General features: G+C 34.7%; 1 protein-coding gene across 3 annotated transcripts in view; it reads left to right on the top strand.

Moving 5' to 3' along the window:
* Window positions 1–23,281, top strand: part of LOC148950634 (xanthine dehydrogenase/oxidase-like) — a 380,805-nt gene that overhangs the window by 282,684 nt on the left and 74,840 nt on the right. For all 3 annotated transcript variants that reach the window (XM_089092522.1, XM_089092520.1, XM_089092521.1), the window contains 2 exons: window positions 8,481–8,711; window positions 19,475–19,652. In XM_089092522.1, the coding sequence (XP_088948648.1) occupies window positions 8,481–8,711; window positions 19,475–19,652 (409 nt within the window). The remainder of the gene's footprint in view (window positions 1–8,480; window positions 8,712–19,474; window positions 19,653–23,281) is intronic.

Raw genomic sequence — 23,281 nt, 5'->3', positions numbered from 1 at the left:
CGTTTTAAGTCTCATCTATACTTTAATAGCTAAATATTTGTTTTCGTTTTAAGCTTGATTTTCATATTCAATCTAAGCATTACTCGCTTTAAGATCTATTTATTCATGTATATTATTACTTGTTGTATGTTTTTTGCTATGATTTTTTATTTAATTTCTGTTCGTTTTGGTTTCATTTATTCTTTAATAGTAAATTCTGGTCGTTTTGAGTTTTAATTTTAACAGGTATTTACATCTCCTGAGCTTAAGTTTAAAATGGCCTTTACTTTTCTTTGCAAAACTTATTTTTCGGAAAGTTTTTTTTAATTAATTTTTGTTCGTTTTTGATTGCAAAAAGTTTCAAGTTTTTATGACATGGGGGGGGAGGGGTGCTTACTGTCCGATTATTCTTGACTTTATAAAACAGATCTAGAACTTTCAATATAAATCGATTGAGGCTTTTTTTAAAGTCTATACGATTACCTCTTTAATTAAAATCTTATATATGAACAAGAGACAGCTTGCATAACTTATGGACAGCGATTAACAACAATGAATGGATTGAAAAATAGCTCCAATAAGGGGGTTTAGACCATTTCACTTGCTGACACAAAGGGATCACGACTGTTTGGAATTGACCTTAATAGGAATTTGTATGCCAAAGCTATTTTGCATCTGTCACAGAGTATGCATTTTAACCTTTTAATTGGATAATTATAATAGATTTTCTATGTGTTCTTCCCATACAAAACCCCTTCCCATAAGTTATAAACCCCCCTTAATAAGTTATGCCCCTGGGCATAACTTAAAACGCCTACCCCTGAGCCCTTGTGGGCTGTGTCGACACCGGAATTTTTTGTTATCAGAACTTTGAACTATTTTAACAGAATGTCTATCTCAAAATTTGTATCTGATGCATTTAGGGTGTGGAGGAGGGAGAGGGGCTACTTGACCTTCAATCTCTTTTGACTCTTAAAAAGCGAACAAGAACTTTCAATTTTCAATCAAATGAGCCCTCTCTAAAGTTTATACGAGCATTCCTTCAAAAAGAAATAATATGAAGGATTCGGAGAATCCTTAAATTACAACCCTTGTCCTGAGGGCTTTGGGGAAGTTTTAATCCTCAGAGACCTAATTTACAGAACTTAAAACTACGTTTAACAAAATTACTAGCTCAAAATTTAGAGCGGATATGTTTGGGAGAAACGTGGGCGTCAGAGGGGGGTTAGTTGCCCTCAAATCACTTTTGACTATTACAAAGGGCACTAGCCTTCAGAATTTCCAATCGAATGACCCTTTTTTGAAGTTTCTACGAAAATGCCTTCTATAAAAACCTTATATGCCCTCAGGGCATAACTTAAAACCCTTGCCCTGAGGGCTGTGGGGGATTGTCCTCCTCAAAAACATATTTTCTATCTGGAAATCAGCTATGCTGAACAAAATGGCTATCTTAAAATTTTGATTGGATGTGTTTGGGGGAATGATGGGCGTGGGAGGGGGGCTTGTTGCCCTCCAATCACTTTTGGCTATTAAAAAGGGCACTAGCCCTTTGAATTTCCAATTGAATGTGCCTATTTTGAAGTTTCTACGACAACGCCTTCTATAAAAACCTTATATGCCCCAAGGGCATAACTTAAAACTCTTGCCCTGAGGGTTGTGGGGGAGTGTCCTCCTCAAACACAAATTTTCTATCTGGAAATCAACTACACTGACCAAAATGGCTACCTCAAAAGTTTGATTGGACGTGTTTGGGGAAATGATGGGCGTGAAGGGGGGGGGGGGCTAGTTGCCCTCCAGTCACTTTCGACTATTAAAAAGGGCACTAGCCCTTTATTTTCAAATCGAATGACCCTGTTTTGATGTTTCTACGACAACGCCTTCTATAAAAACCTTATATGCCCCCAGGGCATAACTTAAAACCCTTGCCTTGAGGGTTGTGGGGGAGAGTCCTCCACAAAAACACATTTTTTATCTGGAAATCAACTCCGCTGAACAAAATCGTTATTTCATAAGTTTGATTGGCAGTGTCTGGGGAAAGGAGGAGCGGGGGGCGGGGGGCATGGGGCTAGTTACACTCCAATCTCTTTGGACTATGAAAAAGGGCACTAGCTCTTGATTTCCAGTCGAATGAGTCTGTTTTGAGGTTTCTACGACGACGCTTTCTATAAAAACCTTATATGCCACCAGGGCATACCATAAAACGCTTGCCCTGAGGGTTGTGGGGGAGTATCCTCCTCAAAAATATATTTTCTATCTGGAAATCAACTACGCTGAATAAAATGGCTATCTCAAAATTTTGATTGGATGTGTATGAGGGAATGATGGGCGTGGGGGGGGGGGCTAGTTGCCCTCCAATCATTTTCGACTATTAAAAAGGGCACTAGCTCTTTAATTTCCAATCGAATGAGCCTGTTTTGAAGTTTCTACGACAACACCTTCTATGAAAACCTTATATTCCCTCAGGCCATAACTTAAAACCCTTGCCCTGAGGGTTGTGGTGGAGTGTCCTCCTCAAAAATATATTTTCTAGCTGGAAATCAACTACGCCGAACAAAATGGCTATCTGAAAATTTTGATTGGATGTGTTTGGGGAAATGGTGGGCGTGGGGGGCGGAGGGGGGCTAGTTACACTCCAATAACTTTCGACTAATAAAAAGAGCACTAGCAGTAGAAGGGCCTTATTGAGTCCCACGAGAACCACGTGGTTTATGGTTTTCTCAGTGAGAATGAAAAAACAGGAATTTTCTCACTTGGAAAAACAGGAATTTTGTCACATTTATGTCTGTTTTCATGGATGGTTATGTGTGTTGATCGATTTATTTGATGTTTTTATGGATTTTGTCAGTGAGAATTTGAAAAACAGGAACTTTCTCACATTTTTGTATGTTTTTATGGTTTTTGTCAGTGAGAATTTGAAAAAACAGGAACTTTCTCACTGAGAAAACCATAAACCACGTGGTCCTGTCAGCATTTTTAATGCTGACGGGGCACCAAATATGGGCATGGAATCCCCTGGGAAATTGATTGCGTAATCGATTGGGAATTTGGAACACCTGTGCTGTCAGTCATTAATCAAATTGTTTCCAGGCAAAGTTTAATAATGTCTGATAGGTACTGTCAACACTTCTCCAGAAATAGATCCAAGCCATTAATGTCTTTGCCTCGGAAACAACTCTTTTGGTCGAACTCCAAAGATATTAATAACCAAACGCCATGGAAACAGTTCTCCAAGAAACATCTTAGCGATGAATTGTTTTAGCGCGGGAATCAGGTTTCTTATTAATTTGAAATGCGTTAGCGCAGAGATGCCAAAAACAAAAGGAACACGCTGAAATTACATTTAGGGATTATTTGGGCTACACTGTTTTAGACAGGTTATGGAATTATTTCGGCGAAACAGTTAGAGACATTCTAAAAGAAGATTATAGAAGAGAATTTGAGGGTGAAACTCTGTGGTCGTTATAATACACAAGTTTCATTTGAACAGTGTCGTGAGGTCCTCTACCCAACCCCAAACGGTTCCGATCCCCCACCTCAACCCCGAAGGAAGCGCTCGGTCCTCAAAGGTCCCCCAAGCTCCCAAAGAGCCCCAGCCCCCCAAACGCCCTACTCAGACCCTCAAAGGCCCTCCCCTGGTCCTCAAGAGCCCCCGGCCCCCCAAAGGGCCCCCGGACCCCAAACGCTCTCCTCAGACCCTCAAAGGCCCTTCTCTGGTCCTCAAAGGGCCCCCGGACCCCCAAAGGGCCCCCGGACCCCAGAGACCCTCCCCCCGGTCCTCAAAGGTCCCCCGGGCCCGAGAAGCGCCGCGGGCCAGGAATGCGCCGCATGGGGATGCGCCGAAGGGGATGCGCCGCGGGTCGGGGGAAGCGCCGCAGGGGATGCGCCACAGGGATGCGCCGCAGGAATGCACCGCAGGGGGATGCGCCGCGGGTCGGGGGAAGCGCCGCAGGGGATGCGCCGCAGGAATGCGCCGCAGGGGGATGCGCCGCGGGTCGGGGGAAGCACCACAGGGAGGCGCCACAGGGAAGCACCGCTGGGATGCGCTGCTGGGGGATGGGCCGCGGGTCGGGTGTAGTGCCGCAGGGGATTTGCCGCAGGAATGCGCCGCAAGGATGCGCCGCAAAAATTAATCTACAAAGTAAAAATTTCGAACTGTTATCCCCCAAACGCCCTCCTCAGACCCCCAAAGACCCTCCCCAGGTCCACCAAGGTCCCTCAGGCACCCAAAGAGCCAACTCGCCCCCAAGGGCCCCCCGGGGCCCCGAACGTCCTCCCCCGGTACCCAAAGGTCCACTGGGCTTCCAAAAGACCACCCAATCCTCAAGGGCCCAGGCTCCCCAAACGCCCTCCCAGGGCCCCAAAGGCCCTCCCCCGGTCCCCAAACATGCACACAAAAACTTACACACAAACAAAAACTTACACACACACCCACACAAACTTACACACACACACAAAACCATAAAAACAAATCTACGAAAACATACAAACACAAGCCAAAAATTACACACACACACACAAAAACATACACACACACACACACACAAAAACATAGGCAAGCATACGAACACATACAAGCAGAGAAAAAAGTATATTCAAAAATAAACTGACACACACACAAAAGTTAAAAGATAATTTTTGTACATAAATTTCTGCGTGTTCAATTTGCAGACAAAAAAGCTCAACTTATTTCAAAGTAAAAATACATTTCCTTATTATTATAATTATCTTTTTATGCTCAAAATTCAATTAGTATCCCCCCTTTTCTGCTCTAATTCAAATATTTGAATTGAACTTATACTGAACATGTTGCTTTCACTGGTCATATAGTAAAATTTAAAATGATAATCAAGAAACTTCGAACTACTGTTGAAGTTCAAACCGTGTTGATTGATATAGCCTATTTACAGTGAAAATTAAATTTTTTCTACTGAAATTAAATAAATCTTAATAATTTCAATAATTAGTTGGAGTTCAATAAGCAAGTCACAATTCCAGCAGAAAAATTGGATTTTTTTTGTGACTTGTTTGAATTAAATAAGCAAGTCACAATTCCAACAGAAAAATTGGATTTTTTTTAACTTGTTTGAATTCGAGCAAAACATTTTGTTGGAAATCAATTTTTTTTACAGTGCAGCTTTTCCACTTGACACACGACGCCAAAAGTGCCGTTTTTAGTGCCATTTGAATTTGATGATGATGTAATTTATATGAAAGATGTAGATATGTGCAATATCTTTTATATGAGCTATAAAAGATCTACTAACGATGTTCTCGTGGCCTGCTAGTGCCAGCCAGCCTTTGAGAAATAGCACAAAAAGTGCCATTTTAGTGCCATATGGCACTTGCAGATGGCAGAATTTATAAAAAGCACGTAGATATGAGAAATAGCCTTTTAATGAGCCATTAAGAATCTCTTTATGATGTTCTGGTAGCCCACCAGACCTTAAAAAAAAAAAAAAAAAAAAAAAAAAAAAAAAAAAAACAAGAAAATAGGAGACAGATCAGTGCTACAGTTGCAAAAAAAGTGATTTTCCTTGTTGTTCAGGGAGGGGGACTGTAACTTCCCTCTACAAGTTTTTAATCATTCTGAATCCAATGGTACACTTTTCTTTTTTATCTGACGCCATTTTCGAGGGTTTTCAGGTTTTTTTTCGAAATCAACATAAATTTCTTTTCGCAATAAACTTTTACTTTTAAGAAGAACCGAAATAATAGTTAAAGTTCCTGAGTCAGTGTCAACTGGGAATTTTTTTTTTCACAAGGCAGTTTTTTTTTCAAAACGCCTTTTCTAACTTTTGGTTACTATGGGCTGTGGTTCGCTCTTTACTATGGGCTTGGTTACTATGGGTTGTGATTGCAGCTGCCGCTACAACCATGATACCTTTCCGGGACATGCTTTAAAAAAATGAGCCTAGAAAACGACTGAAAAAAAAACAATAGCGGATACCGATATTCCTGATACGATACATGCGATATCAATGCGCATGATACCGATACGTGCAATATCGATACGCCCAATACCACATACAACCCTTCCCCAGGGAATATGGAGGGCCATATCATCATCAAAACCATATATATTGGACCTTTATATTTTTAAGTCACTAGACAGTTTTTTTGAAAACACCTTTTTCAACTTTTGATTCAACTTTTTGATCAACTTTTGAAGACGAGTTTTTTAACTTTTGGTTACTATGGGCTGTGGTTCACTCTTTACTAAGTTGCGGCTGGAAAAAAAACAGCGGATACCGATATTCCCGTAACGATACATGCGATACCAATACGCACGATACTGATACGCGCGATATGGATACGCCCAATACCACATACAGCCCTTCCCCAGGGCCTATGGAGGGCCATATCATCATCAACACCATATATATTGGACCTTTGAAGTATGTTAAATGAAATTACTTCTAAGAATAACCGAAACAAACGTTACCATTCCTGATTCAGTGTCAAATGACAATTTTTTCTCATTATACAGTTTTTCTGAAAACGCGTTTTTCAACTTTTTACTCAACTTTTTGATCAACTTTTGAAAACCTGTTTTTTTACTTTTGGTTACTATGGGCTGTGGTTCGCTCTTTACTAGGTTGCACCTGCCGCTGCAACGATGATACCTTTCCGGGACATGCTTAAAAAAAAATGAGCCTAGAAAATGACTGAAAAAAAACAACATACCGATATTCCCGATACGATACATGCGATACCAATACGCATGATACCGATACGCGCGATATCGATACGCTCGATTCTACATACAGCCCCCCCGCAGGGTCTATGGAGGGCCATATCATCATCCATAAAACCATATATATTGGACCTTTGAACTATGTTAAAGGAAATGACTTAATAAAATTTTTTATAGGACTAGTTGGGGGAGGGGGCCTGTTGGGAGGGAGGGGGAGAGGGGGCTTTTTGCCCTCCAATCTTTTTGGTCACTTAAAAAGGGCACTTACAAATTTAATTCCCTTTCAAATGAGCTATTACACACCTCTCTATGATGCTCTGGCCACCCCCTAACCCTTCTAGAAAAAAAGAAAAAACAAGAGAGAAAAAAAGGGAGACAGATCAGTGCTACCCATGCAAAAAAGTCATTTTCCTTGATGTTCAAGGTGGGGGACTGTAATTTTACTACAAAAGGTTTTCGACCTTCCTGATTCCAGTGGTGCACTTTTTATTTCGATTTGACGCCATTTTCAAGGGGTTTCAGGCTCTTTTTCGAAATCACCATAAATTTGTTTTCGCAATAACCTTTACTTCTAAGAATAACCGAAACAATAGCTACCATTCCTGATTCAGTGTCAAATGGCAATTTTTTTCACTAGACAGTTTTTTTTTCAAAAACACATTTTTCAGCTTTTGCTTACAATGGGCTGTGGTTCGCTCTTTACTAGATTGCAGCTACTGCTGCAACCATGATGTGATAATAAACCAAAGATATTGTGTGTCTTCGGCTTGTGGTTGTTATTAAATAATAAAAAAACAAGTTTTTTTTCCAACTGAAAGTAAGGAATAACGTTAAAACTGTAAACAAGCATACATTATTACGTATATCATTTAAAAATCTTTTCTTACTTCAATTCAGTCATTTGAGAATTGCTCAACTTGGGATTCTCATTTTCATAAAAATGGTTTCGACTTCTTTGGCCGTTTTGTTACTATGCCTTACAAAATTAGTTCTACAAATATCACTAATTTCAGTTACGTGGGATAATCCTTCCATGGAGAAATTTCTCAAGGGGTAAAGGAATTTTCCATGGAAGGGAGCTGGATTTCCCGACATTATTAAAAAAACGATCAGCAATTAAATAAAAACAAGTTTCTTCGACTGAAAGTAAGAAGCAATGTTAAAACTTACAACGAACAGAAAATATACGTATATGAGATGGGTTGCCTCTCCTCAATAGCTCGCTCTTACGCTAAATTTTCTTTTTTAACTTATAAAAGAGGTTATTATTTTAATTAAACAGCCTTTCTGATTCAGGAGTCATTCGTAAGCAACTGGAACAAAAATCCAACTTAGGTTATTTTAAGGTTATTTTTGGTTAAAAAAAAGTAACACTAATATGCAAATTTCGTTTTTATTATTCATGTACTGTGAGCCAAATTCAAAACCTGAATTAATTCAAAATGGTTCAGAACTTAAATAAAAAAAAACAAGTTTTTTTAACTGAAATTTAGGAGCAACATTAAAACTAAAAACAAACAAAATTGTTCCGTATATGAAAGAGGCTGTTCCCTCCTAAACACCCCGCTCCTTACGCTAAAGTTTTTCATTGTTTTACAAAGTAGAGTTGTGATAAAGAGTCAAACCTTAGCGTAAAGAGCGGGGCGTTGAGGAGGGGACATCCTCTTTTATATACGGATTAATTTCTGTTCGTTTCAAGTTTTATTGTCGCTCCTTTTTCAGTTAAACAAACTTGTTATTTTTTAATTAAATTTTGTAAAGCCTCAAGGCTACCAAACTGGATATGAACCGTCAACTGTAATTTCAGGGGATTTGGAGGTCCACAAGGTATGATGATTATGGAGGCTGTAATTGATGATATAGCTAGAAAGCTGAAAGTGGACCCTTTAGACATCCGATCCAAAAACTTGTATACTTCTCAAGATAAAACCCATTATAATCAAACTCTTGAAGGTTGTACTGTCAAAAAGTGTATTGATGAATGTATAACTCAGTGCCAGCTTGAAGAAAGGAAGCGAAGTATTCGGGAATTTAATGAGTAAGCTCACCTTTTTCTTTGCTTTTATTCTAGTCACCAGAATAGTATATTCTGGAAACAAATCAGAAACTTAGAAAACGTATAAAATTTATACAAGCATCTAACCCCTTGCTTCAGTTTTTTTTTCTTTGCTATCGATTGCCTATATTTAGGATATCTAGGACAACAGCTCTTATAGCTCAGCAGTTATCACTAGAGTATGGTAGTAGCCCCTCAAAATTTCGCAATCAAGCTCAAATCCGGCTAGGCATCAAAAAAAAAAGGAAAACTAATTTGCACAAGTTTTTAACACCTCATCTTTGGAAATCTCCGTCCTCTTACACTCAATTCTTACTTACACATGCCTTTCCGTAGCGGACATGGAACCGAATTTTTCGTATACTCAAATGCATTGAACGCCAATAATAGTATATATATATATATATATATATATATATATATATATATATATATATATATATATATATATATATATATATATATATATATATATATATATATATATATATATATATATATATATATATATATATATATATATATATATATATATATATATATATATATATATATATATATATATATATATATATATATATATATATATATATATATATATATGTACAGATATTCGATCCCCGCCCTGTACTGGTATCCGGGATCATTGCTTTCCTGAGGCAAAAATAATTTCAATGATTTAAAGAACATGAAAATTGGAACTTGGAATGTTACGACGTTAGAAAATGACTATTGTATCGACAATTTTACTGACGAATCCAGACGATCCGAACTGGATTTATTAGGAGTTTCAGAAACTCATATCCCAGGGGTAGGAAGTATGAAATTAGGTGATATAGAATTTGTTTAATCAGGCAGGAAGGATGGGGTACATAGACAGGAAGAAGGGCTCATGATGAATAAGGAAGCTGCCAAGTCTTGTTAAGGCTGGGAAGTTATTAATAATAGAATACTCATTGCTCATTTTATGACTAAAAAGTTCAGGGTATTAGTTATAGTAGTTTATGCCCCTGTAGAACCGACTGACGGAGATACTAGTGACTCAGATGAATTTTACTTACAGTTACAGGAACAAATAGACAGGGTCCCAGGTAGAAATATGATGGTAAATTTGGTGTAGGGAAAGAAAACAGTAATGGATACAGACTTTTGCAATTTTGTAAGCATAACAATCTAGTTATAACCAATACTGTGTTTGGTCATAAAATGGCTCATAAGTTAACATGGTATTCACGTGATGGTAAGACACCAAACCTTATTATGTTATTGTAAACCAAACCTTTTTGATTATGTTATTGACTATGTAGATGAATTTTACTTACAGTTACAGGAACAAATGGACAGGGTCCCAGGTAGAAATATAATAGGTAAATTTGGTGTAGGAAAAGAAAACAGTAATGGATACAGACTTTTGCAACTTTGTAAGCATAACAATCTAGTTATAACCAATACGGTGTTTGGTCATAAAATGGCTCATAAGTTAACATGGTTATCACGTGATGGTAAGACACCAAACCTTATTGATTATGTTATTGTAAACCGAAGACTGGCAGGCTCAATACAAGATACTAGGGTATATACGAGTGCCGTTATTGATGTTAAAAGTGAAGATCACCATCTAGTAGTGTCAAGGGTTAATTTAAAGCTGAAATATCGGAATGGTATCTACCTCCCAGGAAGTTATGATGTTGGTCGATTCCAGGATAATAATTTGAGAGACACTTTCCAGGATCAGTTGAATACTTAACTTGAGAGTTTAAAATTTGATAATGTGGAAGATGGTTGGAATAATTTTAGAAGAATAATTTTTGAAGTTGCAGAAGGTGTCTTAGGGAAGACAGCTAGAACTGCAAATTAGAATATTAGTGAACAAGCTTTATGTTTGATAGAAAAGAGAAAGGACTTGTACAAGAATTACCTTAGTGATAGACCATATGAAAACAATAGGAATGTAAAGAAAGTGGAGAAAGTATTAAAATATGAACTAAGGAGTTGTGAAGTGGAGGCCATGGATAAAACTGCCGAGGATGTTAACAAATTGAGAGAGAATAGTCAATGCGGACTTGGCCAATTTAAAGATAGGAATGAGGCCGCAATTAGCGATAAGGAAAAAACTAAAGAGAGATGGGCCGAACATTTTGAGAATTTGATTAACCGAGATAGAGTTGAAGGTAGAGATATAGAGGAAAACGAAAAAGTTTGTGATACATTGGATGTGAAGGAAGATTTGTTTTGTAAGGAGGAATTAGCGGCAGTACTAAAAGGACTAAAAAATAATAAGGCTCCAGGTGCTGATAGGGTGGTAAATGAGTTTCTTAAATATGGTGGCTCTGAGGTTAGAAATAAGTTACTGAAGATTATGAATATGATTTTTGAAAAAGGGGAAGTACCTAATGATTTTAGGAAAACCTTAAATAAGCCACTTTATAAGAAAGGGGATAAAAATGAGTGTGGTAATTACCGAGGGATTAGTCTGGTCTCTGTAAGTAGTAAATTACTTAGTAATATGATACTTTTTAGACTGAGACATGCCGTAGACAAAGCTTTAAGAGAAGAACAGTGCGGTTTTAGAAAAGGTAGAGGATGTGTCAACCGAATTATAACTCTTAGATTAATAATTGAGAACTGCCTGAGTTATTAAACACCTTTAGTCCTCAGTTTTATAGATTATGAGAAAGTGTTCGATTCTGTTGATAGAAGAGCTTTAGTAAAGGTTTTATCCTTGTATGGTGTACCAGACAAATACATTAAAGTGATTAGTACTATGTACGAGAATAAAACTGCTGCGTTTAAGGTAGGAAATGATTACTTTCAAGGAATGGAAAATTAATTACTTCAAAATTAAAATCATACGTTTTATTATATATTTTAAAAACTAATTTATTATTATCTGAAGTATTAATATTTAAATCTAAGAAACGGTCAGAGTGTCCTGTCCCATAGCTGGGCTCCAGGATTAACTCTTGTGGATACATATTTTTTGAAATATCAATAAACTCCGCGCAATTTATTACTAAGAGATCATCCAGATATATTTTATTATTTGAAAGGTTATATTTTACATTATTTGGGCTATTTCTATTTATCATATATTCATATTCTAATTGACTTAAAAAAAAGTCCGCTATAAATATAATAGCATTCCCACCCATAAGAATGCCAACAATTTGCTTATATAAATTAACATCAAATCTTATAAAAGTATTGAGCAGAACAAATTCCAATAAATCGCATACCATATCCAAGCTATAACGTCTTGAACTAATAGTACTTCTAAAGAAATTTGTCCATCGGGCTTTTTTATTAAAAGTATCAATTTTCAAAAATCCGATATTAAACAAAAGAAAAGATTTCTTAATGACCATTTTCAATTTTTCTAATACTAAATTAAGTGACAGATTTGTTTACAGAGTAGTAAAATCAAATGAATCGACTCTTTTAGCTGAAACAATAGCCAAAGAATCAATCACTTGTAATGAATTACTAACACTTTAATATGGATTAAAGTAAACTTATTTCTAATTTCTCCTAAAATTAAAGATAGGTCAGTGGCTGCAATTCTTGTTGGACACCTCGCTGCCCCAGCAATAAAACGTGGTTCTGGTGGATTTTTATGAAACTTTGCCGTCCATTATAAGAAAGAAAACTTTTTATCATTATCATTAATTTTAATATTGAATTTTTTCAAATATCTTTCTCCTATGTTTTCAATTAAACTATTCTCCTCTATATGAGCCTTATCGTATGTATTTGTTGTTTGTAAATCTTTTCATAAAATATCACAGTACAGTTTCTGACAAATTATGGCAAAATGATTGCTAGCTTTATCAACTGGTACAATTACAAATCCATTCTGTATATTAGCTATTGCTTGTTTCACATTTGCATTATAAAATATTCAATTTTTCTCAGAACTATTTGGATTAATTCTCTATATAATATTTCATGCACTAGTCAAAATCAAGTCCCTCCAATTCTGAAATCTTTCTCTAATAATTTTCTCCTTCTTGCACCATTTATCAATAAATAAATTTTAATAATTCTTTAATCCCCTAAGAATACCTGCTGGCTGTGTGTGGTAGGAAAGACGGAATTTAGACTCGATCTTCATTATACTCCTTACTTACAGTTCGTGGTATATAGTTAAAAATAATTTGGCCAATCCTTTATGAAAATTTATATGTTAAAATTGGGTTATCTTTATACACCAAATTACATTGAAGGGAATTTTTCACTCTCCGCTGGTTTAAGATCCCGGATAAATTAATATCTTCTATTTGTTTAGTACTAAAATTAACAGACAAGTATAATCTATTATCCTTATTAACAATCTTATCAGATTGATTATACTTTGAAATAAACTTTGATTGAGCTAAAATGCAAACTGCATCATAAATTAATTTAGTTTTAAAGTTAATTTAGCTATTAAAAATAATACAACATCATTTTTTGCAATCCAGAATACTTTTATTAAATTATTCCTTAATAACTTATTTAAAGATTCTATTAAACTAGCCATTCCATTAGTCTCAAAATTCTGACATAAATTGATTAAAAATGCATTTAAATCTAAATAATTCTTTCTATTATTTTTCCTATGTCCCCTTGATCGGTTTTTTACATTTAGTGGGGCAATTAAAGGAAGGCTGCTCAGTTAAGCCTTGAATACAGTTAGCAACTACTTTGGACATATCTCCGTATTTCGCAACTCGATAATTTAGCCCAAAAGGATAAGCGGTACCCAGAGCATGGATCCAATAATCTTCTCGTTTACAAAATTAATTATTTTTCTCCTCTTTGGTAAAGTTTTCTAGGTCCAGATTTTCTAAAATTATAAAAGTTAGATTAGATACTGAGCAAGTATCATTATTACAATGCTAAACTAGATAATTATTAGTTTTTTTCCCGGTAATTGTAGTCTTATGTCCCGAAAATCTCTTATATATATTGTTAGTGGTTTCCCCCACATATTTTAATGACAGTTTTTACATTCTAGTAAACAAATAATATTAGTTGATCCACAATTTACATAATTGTAAATTGGAAGACCCCTTTGAATATTATCATCACCGTTATTATTCAATATAAATACAAAAATAAAATAAAACCAAAACGACAAACAATACAAAGTCCAAAACATCTCCAGAAGCCAAACCAAAAGTCCACAAGTAATAAGGTTAATCTAACTAAATGTATATATATATATATATATATATATATATATATATATATATATATATATATATATATATATATATATATATATATATATATATATATATATATATATAAAAAGGGAGACATAACTTCAAAAAACACTACCCTAAATAGAGCATTTGCTTAATACTACCATCTTAAAAAGTAATAAATTATCCAAATGATCATCAATATCATTTAAAAACCTGGACCAGGGTTAAGGTCCGTCGGAGAAGAATTTTTGATGATTCCTCCACCAGCACTAGATTCAACCTGGATTTCCATATAATGTTTTAGAGGTAATTACTTGGCTAAAAAAAGGAGAGAGAGAGAGAGAAAAAGAAAAGCTCTGTCATCCTACTCCAGCAAATAAGATAAATGTGCACTTGAACGAGGTTTCAACCTTACTCATCTATCCAATTACCTAGGACAAAACAGTATAACTGAACCCTTAACCAAATTGAAATGTCTAAATTCATGCAAAATCGTCATTAATAAATGTAAGTTGTTGCAAATTTACAAACAAAAGCCTCTTAAATCTAACGAAATATTTACATGTAGTAGCCTTTCATTAGGGCTCATCAGAAGAATACCACCTGCCTTAACGGGTTTCGAGGCTTTACTTTCTTTACCCGGCACAGTGGAGCCTCTACCATAAGATCTTTATGGTATCCCTATGTTAGGTAAAACTTTTGAAATAAATGCATACTAGTACAAATATTAAAAAAATACATACAAAATAAGATTGGTTCTATCCTTAATGAAATCCCATGGGTTAATGAAAGGCAAAAACAATTCTGGAACAATTAAAGACTGGTCAGGACGTGAGTTATAAAACAAAATGTTTTATTGGTATCTGGAACCAATTATAGATTTAAAGTCCTTCAAGGCGGTTAGAAAACAATATACAAATACAAAATTCCAAAAAAGAAAAGTAAAAGAGAAACTATATTAAAATATCATTCAGTATTTCTTTATAATTTTGTGTATATTTACCTAAAAGTTCCTAATACAGAACACAATTTTTTTTTAAAAACTAATTTTATTGGCAGAAAAACCTCTTAAGACCAGTTTTGGGATAAGCGTTTTACATATATTTTTTAAATCTGTGTAATTACTGCAAATTCTTCTTGCATACCTAAATAATTGGGAATAATAAGCTGAATGAGTAATATTTGAATGTATATTACTTTCAAGGAATGGAAAATTAATTACTTCAAAATTAAAATCATCCGTTTATTATAAATTTTAAAAACTAACTTATTATTATCTGAAGTATTAATATTTAAATCTAAGAAATGGTCAGAGTGTCCTGTCCCATAGCTAGGCTCCAGAATTAACTCTTGTGGACAAAATTTTTTAGAAATCTCAATAAACTCCGATCAATTTATTACTAAGTTATCGTCCAGATATCTTTTATTATTTGAAAGGTTATATTTTACATTATTTGGGATACTTTTATTTATCATATATTCATATTCTAATTGACTTAAAAAGAAGTCCGCTATAAACGGACTAGCATTCACATCCATAGGAATGCCAACAATTTGTTTTCGCAATTTTGGTTAGACATCTCGCTGCCCTAGCAATAAAACGTGGTTTTGGTGGATTTTTATGAAATTTTACCGTCCAATATAAAAAAGAAAACTTTTTATCATTATCATTAGTTTTAATATTGAATTTTTTCAAAATTCTTTCTTCTATATTTTCAATTAAACTATTCTCCTCTGTATGAGCCTTTTCGTATGTATTTGTTGTTTGTAACTCTTTTTATACTCGTATAAAAAGAGTATAAAAAGTTTCTACTCGTGTGTATCAGTAGAGTTTCTGACAAATTATGGCAAAATTATTGCTAACTTTATCAACTGGTACAATTACAAATTCATTCTGTATATTAGCTATTGCTTGTTTCATATTTTCATTATAAATTATTGAATTTTTTCAGAATTATTTGGATTAATTCTATATACTATTTCGTGCACTAGTCAAAACCATGTTCCTCTAATTCTGAAATCTTTCTTTAGTAATTTTTTCCTTCTTGCACCATTTATCAATAAATAAATTTAAATCGTTCTTTAATCCCCTAAAAATGCCTGCCGGCTTTATGTGGTAGGAAAGACGGAATTTAGACCCCATTTTCATTATATTTTGAAGATCAAGATGGTTTATAAAGGACAAATCCCCCCTTACAACATGTTCGTAAGTTTGATCCACATGCGGTAAAAGTTGCTCGCAACTACAAACCGGTTTCCAATTACTCTCCTTGTCAAGTTTTTTAAGTATTAAATTATAGTTAAAAATCATTTGACCAATCTTTTTTGAAAATTCATATGTTAAAATTGGACTATGTTTATACACCAAATTACATAGAAGGGCATTTTTCACTCTCCGCTGGTTTAAGATTCCGGGTAAATTAATATGTTCTATTTGTTTAGTACTAAAATTAACAGACAAATATAATCCAAGGCCGTATCCAGGGGGGAGTACCCGGTTTGAACCCCCCCCCCCCTCCCCGAAATTTTTAACCGAGTCGAAAATTTGTTTAAAAAATACCTGTAAAGACAAAACCTTACCAGAAAACAGGATATTAGAAAAACTAGTCCGTATTTCGCAACTTGATCATTTAGCCCAAAAGGATAAGCGCTACCCAGAGCATGGATTCAGTAATCTTCTCGTCTGCATAATTTATTATTTTTCTCTTCTTTGGTAAAGTTTTCTAGGTCCAGATTTTCTAAAATTGTAATAGTTAGATTAGATACCGAGCAAGTACAATTATCACAATGTCGAAGTAGATAATTATTAGTTTTTTTCCGGGTAATTGTAGTTTTATGTCCTGAAAATCTCTTATATATATTGTTAATTGTTTCCCCCACATACTGTAAATGACAGTTTTTACATTTTAGTAAATAAATAATATTAGTTGTTTTACAATTTACATAACCAGTTAATAAAAATTGAAACCTTTTATTATATAAAGTGCTTTTAACATAACTTCGAGGGATGAAGTGATCTTGGCAAAGAAAACAACGACCATTGCACTTACTAATATTCGGCCATACCCCTTTGAATATTATCATTACCATTATTATTCAATATAATTATTATATCCATTATTATTCAATATAATTATTATATATATATATATATATATATATATATATATATATATATATATATATATATATATATATATATATATATATATATATATATATATATATATATATATATATATATATATATATATATATATATATATATATATATATATATATATATATATATATATATATATATTAAAATTTCACCGAAAGGTTTCCCCAAAGCATGTCCACATGTAAAATAGAGTCGCGAACGAGAAAAGTAGGTAAATGAAACGACTTTCGTGTATGAATTCTGGTAAATTCCTCCGTGTAAATTTTCCATAGATAGTTTACCACGGAAACTTCCATACCAATAGGGAATTCCCCCCGCAGAAAGCCATTCCCAGAAAACCCCCCTTCTTAAAATCCTTGGTATACTTTCCAATAACAAATACTACATGTAAACAATTGACAAATATTATAACTTGTAGTCCTTCCTCCAGGGGCTCTAGGGGTCATATATTCCCCTAAGACATAGTTTATTGAACATTTCAAGTACATTGAACGAACCGGCAATCTCAAAATTTTTATTGCACGACTTCAGAGAAAAAGGGCATAAGAGGGGGGCTAGTTAACATCCAATTTTTGGGTCACTTAAAAGGGTTGCCGGAAGTTTTAATTCCCGTTCAAATGATCCCTCTCCTAAATTTCTAGGGCCATTGATTCGATGCGATCATCCATTGGAAGAAGAAAAAAACAAAATAAATGCGCATTTTTCAATAAGATTTCTTGACTCCTGGGCGATGTTTCTCTCTTTTTAAGATCATACAAATTATCCCAGGTTCGTAGCTTTTTATGGGTAGCATTAAGCTTAATGTATATTATATATTTGGAATCAACCCAAAAAGCCAATTCGTTTATGTATATGTTGTTTTTTAGAGTTTCCGTTACTATGCGGCCGATTCGCTCCTATCCACGTGTGTTACTGTTCGTTACCACAAAGAGTTTGATACACATAACTAAGCTATGAAAAATTATTTCAACTAACGAAAACGCTCGGCTTAGATTCGGAACTTCATCTGCGTAATTCAAAAAAGAAAGGTCAAAACCTAAGTAAAACTCATATTCAAAGCAAAGTAATATTCGCCGCTTCATGCGCATCAATTGCACTTTCGAAATAAAGTTGAGATGCTGTGGCACCTTCTTTGTTGGTACTTTGTCAAACTCTAATTGCATTAGTACTAAGAACATACACATCACCCGTAGCAAATTTAACATAAACTTTGTCAGTCTAGCACAAGGTCTTGCGCAATACAGTGATTTCTCCCACTCTTTAAAAAAAGGAGAAACTAGTTTTTTATTAAAAGAAATAAAACATACTAACAACAAAACCTTAAGTTAATAAAACTTATATGGGTACTAGCCGACATTACCCCCCCCCCCAAAAAAAAAAGACGAAACAATAAATAAAAAAAACGATAAATAAATATTCGCAACCTAACTGGATATCGAAGACACAAAATTAAAGATCATTTTTCTATTTTATCTCCCCGTCGCCCTCCAAAGAAAAAAAAATCACAATCACTCGAGAGAACATTCGCTCAGCATGGATTAAAGGTCGTATGTAGACAAACAGTGTCCTCTCAATTTACTGTGAAATTCATGCAGCTCATTTTACTTTGCGAACTTATTCAAATTGGCTTCTGAAATGCTTAATTAAAGTTGACAGGGGATAAATATTCTTAAGATGCTTAGGTAGATTATCAAAAAAAAAAATCACAATGGGAATGTTCATTTCATAAGCTTCAGGAGCTGTAATCAGCCCAGCTGATAGCATATACAGCTAGGAAAAAAATCTTAAATTTTACTGTTGCAATTGAAAAGAACTCAAAATATGAGCGAATTTTTGGTCAACTTTTCAAAGGAAAAGGTTTAAGTATGGTTGCATGGAGAATCAGTGTTCACCAGTTTAACCTTCTCAGGTGTCGTAACACAGTGGTGAATCAGGCTATAAGAAACTATAACATGTAAAAATCAGGTTATAAAAAGAAGCCATTTTTCTCTTAGAAAACGATTAGAATCCATTAGGCAATAAATTTTCTGAAGGGAAAAATTTGAGGAATGGAGCTAGTCCTGAACTGGTGTTAATCGCTTTCAAAATATTATAGCTATAAATAAAAGCTTTAATTCTGACTATCCATTGGTTGGCTTACAGACTTTTGTTGACTGTTCAATTACAGTTATTTTAGGACCTTACTAACTTAAACCTTAAAAGTGCATTTTGTTCCATTCTGATTTACATATTGGCGTTTAATGGGCAAAGAAAATAAACGAAGAATAAAATAAAACATAGGGTAAGAATATGAGAAAATTTGTGAGAAAAGCTCTTTAGAAGTTTTTCTCAAGTAGACATTGGGGTAGTGATGCTTATAATGGAATTTTTTTTGAATGATCTCTCTTTCACAGATCAAACCGGTGGAAAAAGAGGGGCTTGTGTCTCATTCCAACTAAATATGGAATTGCATTTACTGTTACATTTATGAATCAAGCTGGTGCGCTAGTCATGGTTTATACGGATGGATCTGTTCTTCTCAGCCATGGTGGAACAGAAATGGGACAAGGATTACATACGAAAATGATTCAGGTAGGAGTTTTTGCGGTGGTGCTCTCTACTACTACTGCCACTACTTACAACTCTTTACAGTACCAAGCCACTTAAGACCAACACAGTTGTACCCACTTTTTCTCTTTCCCCATCTATTCAAAGCTTCCCTTTTACACCGTCCCAAGCAATTCTCATTCCTTTAAGTTTTTCTTCCGACTTCTTCCCACCTCATCAGGGGACGACCTGCTTATGGTCTGTGGACTAAAATGAGTATTTAGGGGCTAAGTCCTACAAAATTTGAATTACTAATCAATAAGCTATAAAAATTCTAAAAAAAACTACTCCCTGGTCCCTAAAGAGAACACCGTAGGTTTTCTCTCCTAGTAGGTTATATATTTTTTTAATCGAAAACTCCTGCTGTATGCATGATTTTTTGTTGCTTTCTATTCTAGAAACTTCTCAATTCATGTAGATTATAATTGTATTTTCAGTCGGAGAAAAGCACTTTAGATAGAACGAAACTTTAGGTATAATGTCTTGGAACTGAGACTTTTATCAACGCTTCATAACGTCTTGCTAAGAAACTTTAACAGACAAGAAAGACTATGGAAAACTTTCCCTGTTCGAACTTACAAGGGAAAAATATTGAATCAAAATGTTATTTATGAAAGAAAACTTATTTGCTACCTGTAGATGTTCGTTAATCCCGAAGGAAGGGGCGGTGCTGGAGACGTGGTCTCTTAATTGTCATTTCGATTACCCTTCCTCAATCTCAGTGTTTTAAAAGTTTTTATAAGAATTTAATAGGGAACGATTATTTTCTCAAATGAGTCTGTGTAATGTGGATTTGTTTTGGAAATGGGTGTACTCGTGGGAATTTTATGCCCATTCGAACAAGAGCAAAATATCTGGCAAAGTTTAGAGCAAAGAATGGTCCACAGTTTTGTCTGATGTGTCGTCAGGTAGAAACTTAAGACAATTTTTTTTGTCAGTTTCTTTATTTACGAGAATAAGAGCGGAATCATCTGGAAGATTATTTGCCACGTTGACAATAGTTATGTTGGCAAATTTTGCGAATCGTTATATGGCATAGAGAGCAGTGAGTAATTGATAAGGTGTTATACTTCTCTTGTCCGTTTTTTTGTGTAAAGATAATTCTAAAGCTAGATTTGCCATTTTTTTCTTTCTATTCAATATTTCGTGAACTATTGCTCATTTTTTTTGTGTTGAAATGCATACATACATATATACAAATTAGGTTTCTGTCACAGAAAGCAAAATCCACAAACAATTCTTTTTTATCGTACTTTATGGAACAATTGACGCCTTTTGATATTCACAGCATTACATTAATACCTTTACAGAGTACGTACAATTTGCGTTTGTTTCCTCTAGTGGCATTTTTACATCTGTCACTGTCGCAAATGTAGTCCATCAGTCTCATTTGCATAAAACACGAATCTCCCTGTTTTGCACCACCAGTACAAAAAGAACGTCGGAACGTGAGGCTCAGAAACTGGATCGGCGAGTATCGACTTTGAACGACGAGTCTTATGGAACTCTTTTTTTTTGTGATAAACAAACAGAATATTTCGTACTTTTTTTCTGGTAACCCTTTACATTTTCTAAGGGAAACCCCATTTTTAGGCTTTTTTAGATAAACTATTTTTGACTATAGATTTAGCCATTCGGAACGTAGAGTGCTCTGAATAAGTATACACATTGATATACTGGCTGAAGATGGCCAATATAGGAGGATGCGCTTGAATTGATAAGTCGAATCACTTCAAAGATGCTAGTTGTGGTATTTTGGGTAAATTTACTCAAGATTATACTTGATCATTGCATAATAGGGTATACGATCACTTTTCAAACAAACATACGTAGGATAGGCACCGACTTATAGACAGACTTAAAATAGACAGAGATTATATAGTATATGTGTGGGGCTGCCACTTCCTTAACTCACCGTTTACATTAAAGTCATAAAGCTCTTTAAAAATTCATCTCGTTAAAATCCAACGATCCTTGTGTAAAACAGTCTTCCTTAAAGACTTGTCAAAACAAGTCAACCTTTACATGAAGAGCGAAGGTTCAGAAGGGGCCAGACCCCTCATATATGGAAAAAAGTTCTGTTCGTTTTCAGTTTTAATGTTGCCTCTTAATTTCAGCTGAAAAGAATCGTTTTTTAATTTTAGTTTCTCACCCCGAGAAGTACCTCCCCCCCCCCCTATCAAATTCTCCCTGTAAAATGCCCCCAAGAAAATTTTTCTCATCGCAGAAAATTCTCCCTGTTTAAGATCCCTCCCCACGCAGAAAATACCTCCAATAAATTCCGTATGTTTCCCCATTATATGCTAACAATAGGCAGATTGCCCTTTACTGCCCTTTCCCCAGGGACTATGGGGGGTCATATCATCCACAAAAGGAATTGGGCGTTTCAACTTTGCTGAATCAAATGGCTGTCTCAAATTTGTGATCAGATGTCTTTGAAGAAAAAGGAGACGTAGGAGGGGGCTAGTTGCCCCTCTCTCATTATTTTTGGTCACTTGAGATGGGTATTATAACTTTGGATTACCAATAAAATGAACCCTCTCTCATTCTCTTAAGATCGCTGGTTTGATCCAATTAACTCTGGCAGGGGAAAACAAAAACACAGAAAAATAAGTATTAAAAAAAATAAATAAAACAAGGACACGTGGTTTTTCTTCTGAAAAAAAAGCAAAATTACACATTTTTGGATAGTATCTTGAAATCTCTATAGTAGAGTTCTCTGCTGTGTTCAGTCCGATGGTATGGTTTACAATAAGATCGCTTGCCTTTTTTGGGGTGTTTTCTCTCTTTTTTGAAAATTAGACAAATTTTTTAAGGATCGTAGCTTTTGATGAGTACTATCAAACTTAATGAACTTTTTGTATTTGGATACAACTATTTTGTTGCATCTTTTGTTATCAAAATTTAGTTTTTTAGGTTTCCAGTCATTGTTGGGCCACGTCGCTCCTTACTTACAGTTATTTAGTACGAAGTGTTTGATAAGCTTTGAAAGCGTTTTAGGACTTAATACTTGAGCTGACTCCTGAAAGTTTCATTTGCGTAGCTCAACTACTTTCTATAAAATATCAAATAGAAGCTAGCATGGAAAGCAATTGTTTAGCCTAGGTTACTTTGTAAAAATTAACTTGAATTTTTAAATAGCTAGCTATATCTAGGTTTCATACTTGTAATGGAAAAAAAATAGTAGATAATTACATAGTAACCCTAGGGTAATGCATCACTTCCCTGGCCAGCTTTCTTTAATAATTTAAAAAAGTGGTTGAGCTTTCTAAATGAAAATTTAAGCAATCAACTCAAATGTCAAATTCTGAAAGTTTTATTCTTTTAAATCGCGAACATTCTTGTTAAATATTGTTAAAAATTTGCCCAAAAAGTGGTTTTCCACTGTGATCCAGAATAGTGATACAGGTGTTCTATTTTTAAAATGACCACTGGACTGGTAAACTACTTTTACCATCCTGCCTTTTTTATTTCTTACTTGTTACCAGCCAATACGTGCCTTGCCATGCCAATTCATCACAAACATATTTATTTGTTCCTTATTTCTTCAGACATGTTGCCAAAACAGCACGATTTCACCTCGAGCTTGCTTCGGGCAAGGACTTATGTTGTTT

The sequence above is a fragment of the Artemia sp. Qi Xiang Cuo genome, chromosome 7 (genome assembly GCF_049724085.1).
Source record: "Artemia sp. Qi Xiang Cuo chromosome 7, ASM4972408v1, whole genome shotgun sequence".
NCBI lineage: Eukaryota > Metazoa > Arthropoda > Branchiopoda > Anostraca > Artemiidae > Artemia > Artemia sp. Qi Xiang Cuo.
Note: the sequence above shows the minus strand (reverse complement) of the source record. Positions and strands in the feature narration are given on the sequence as shown.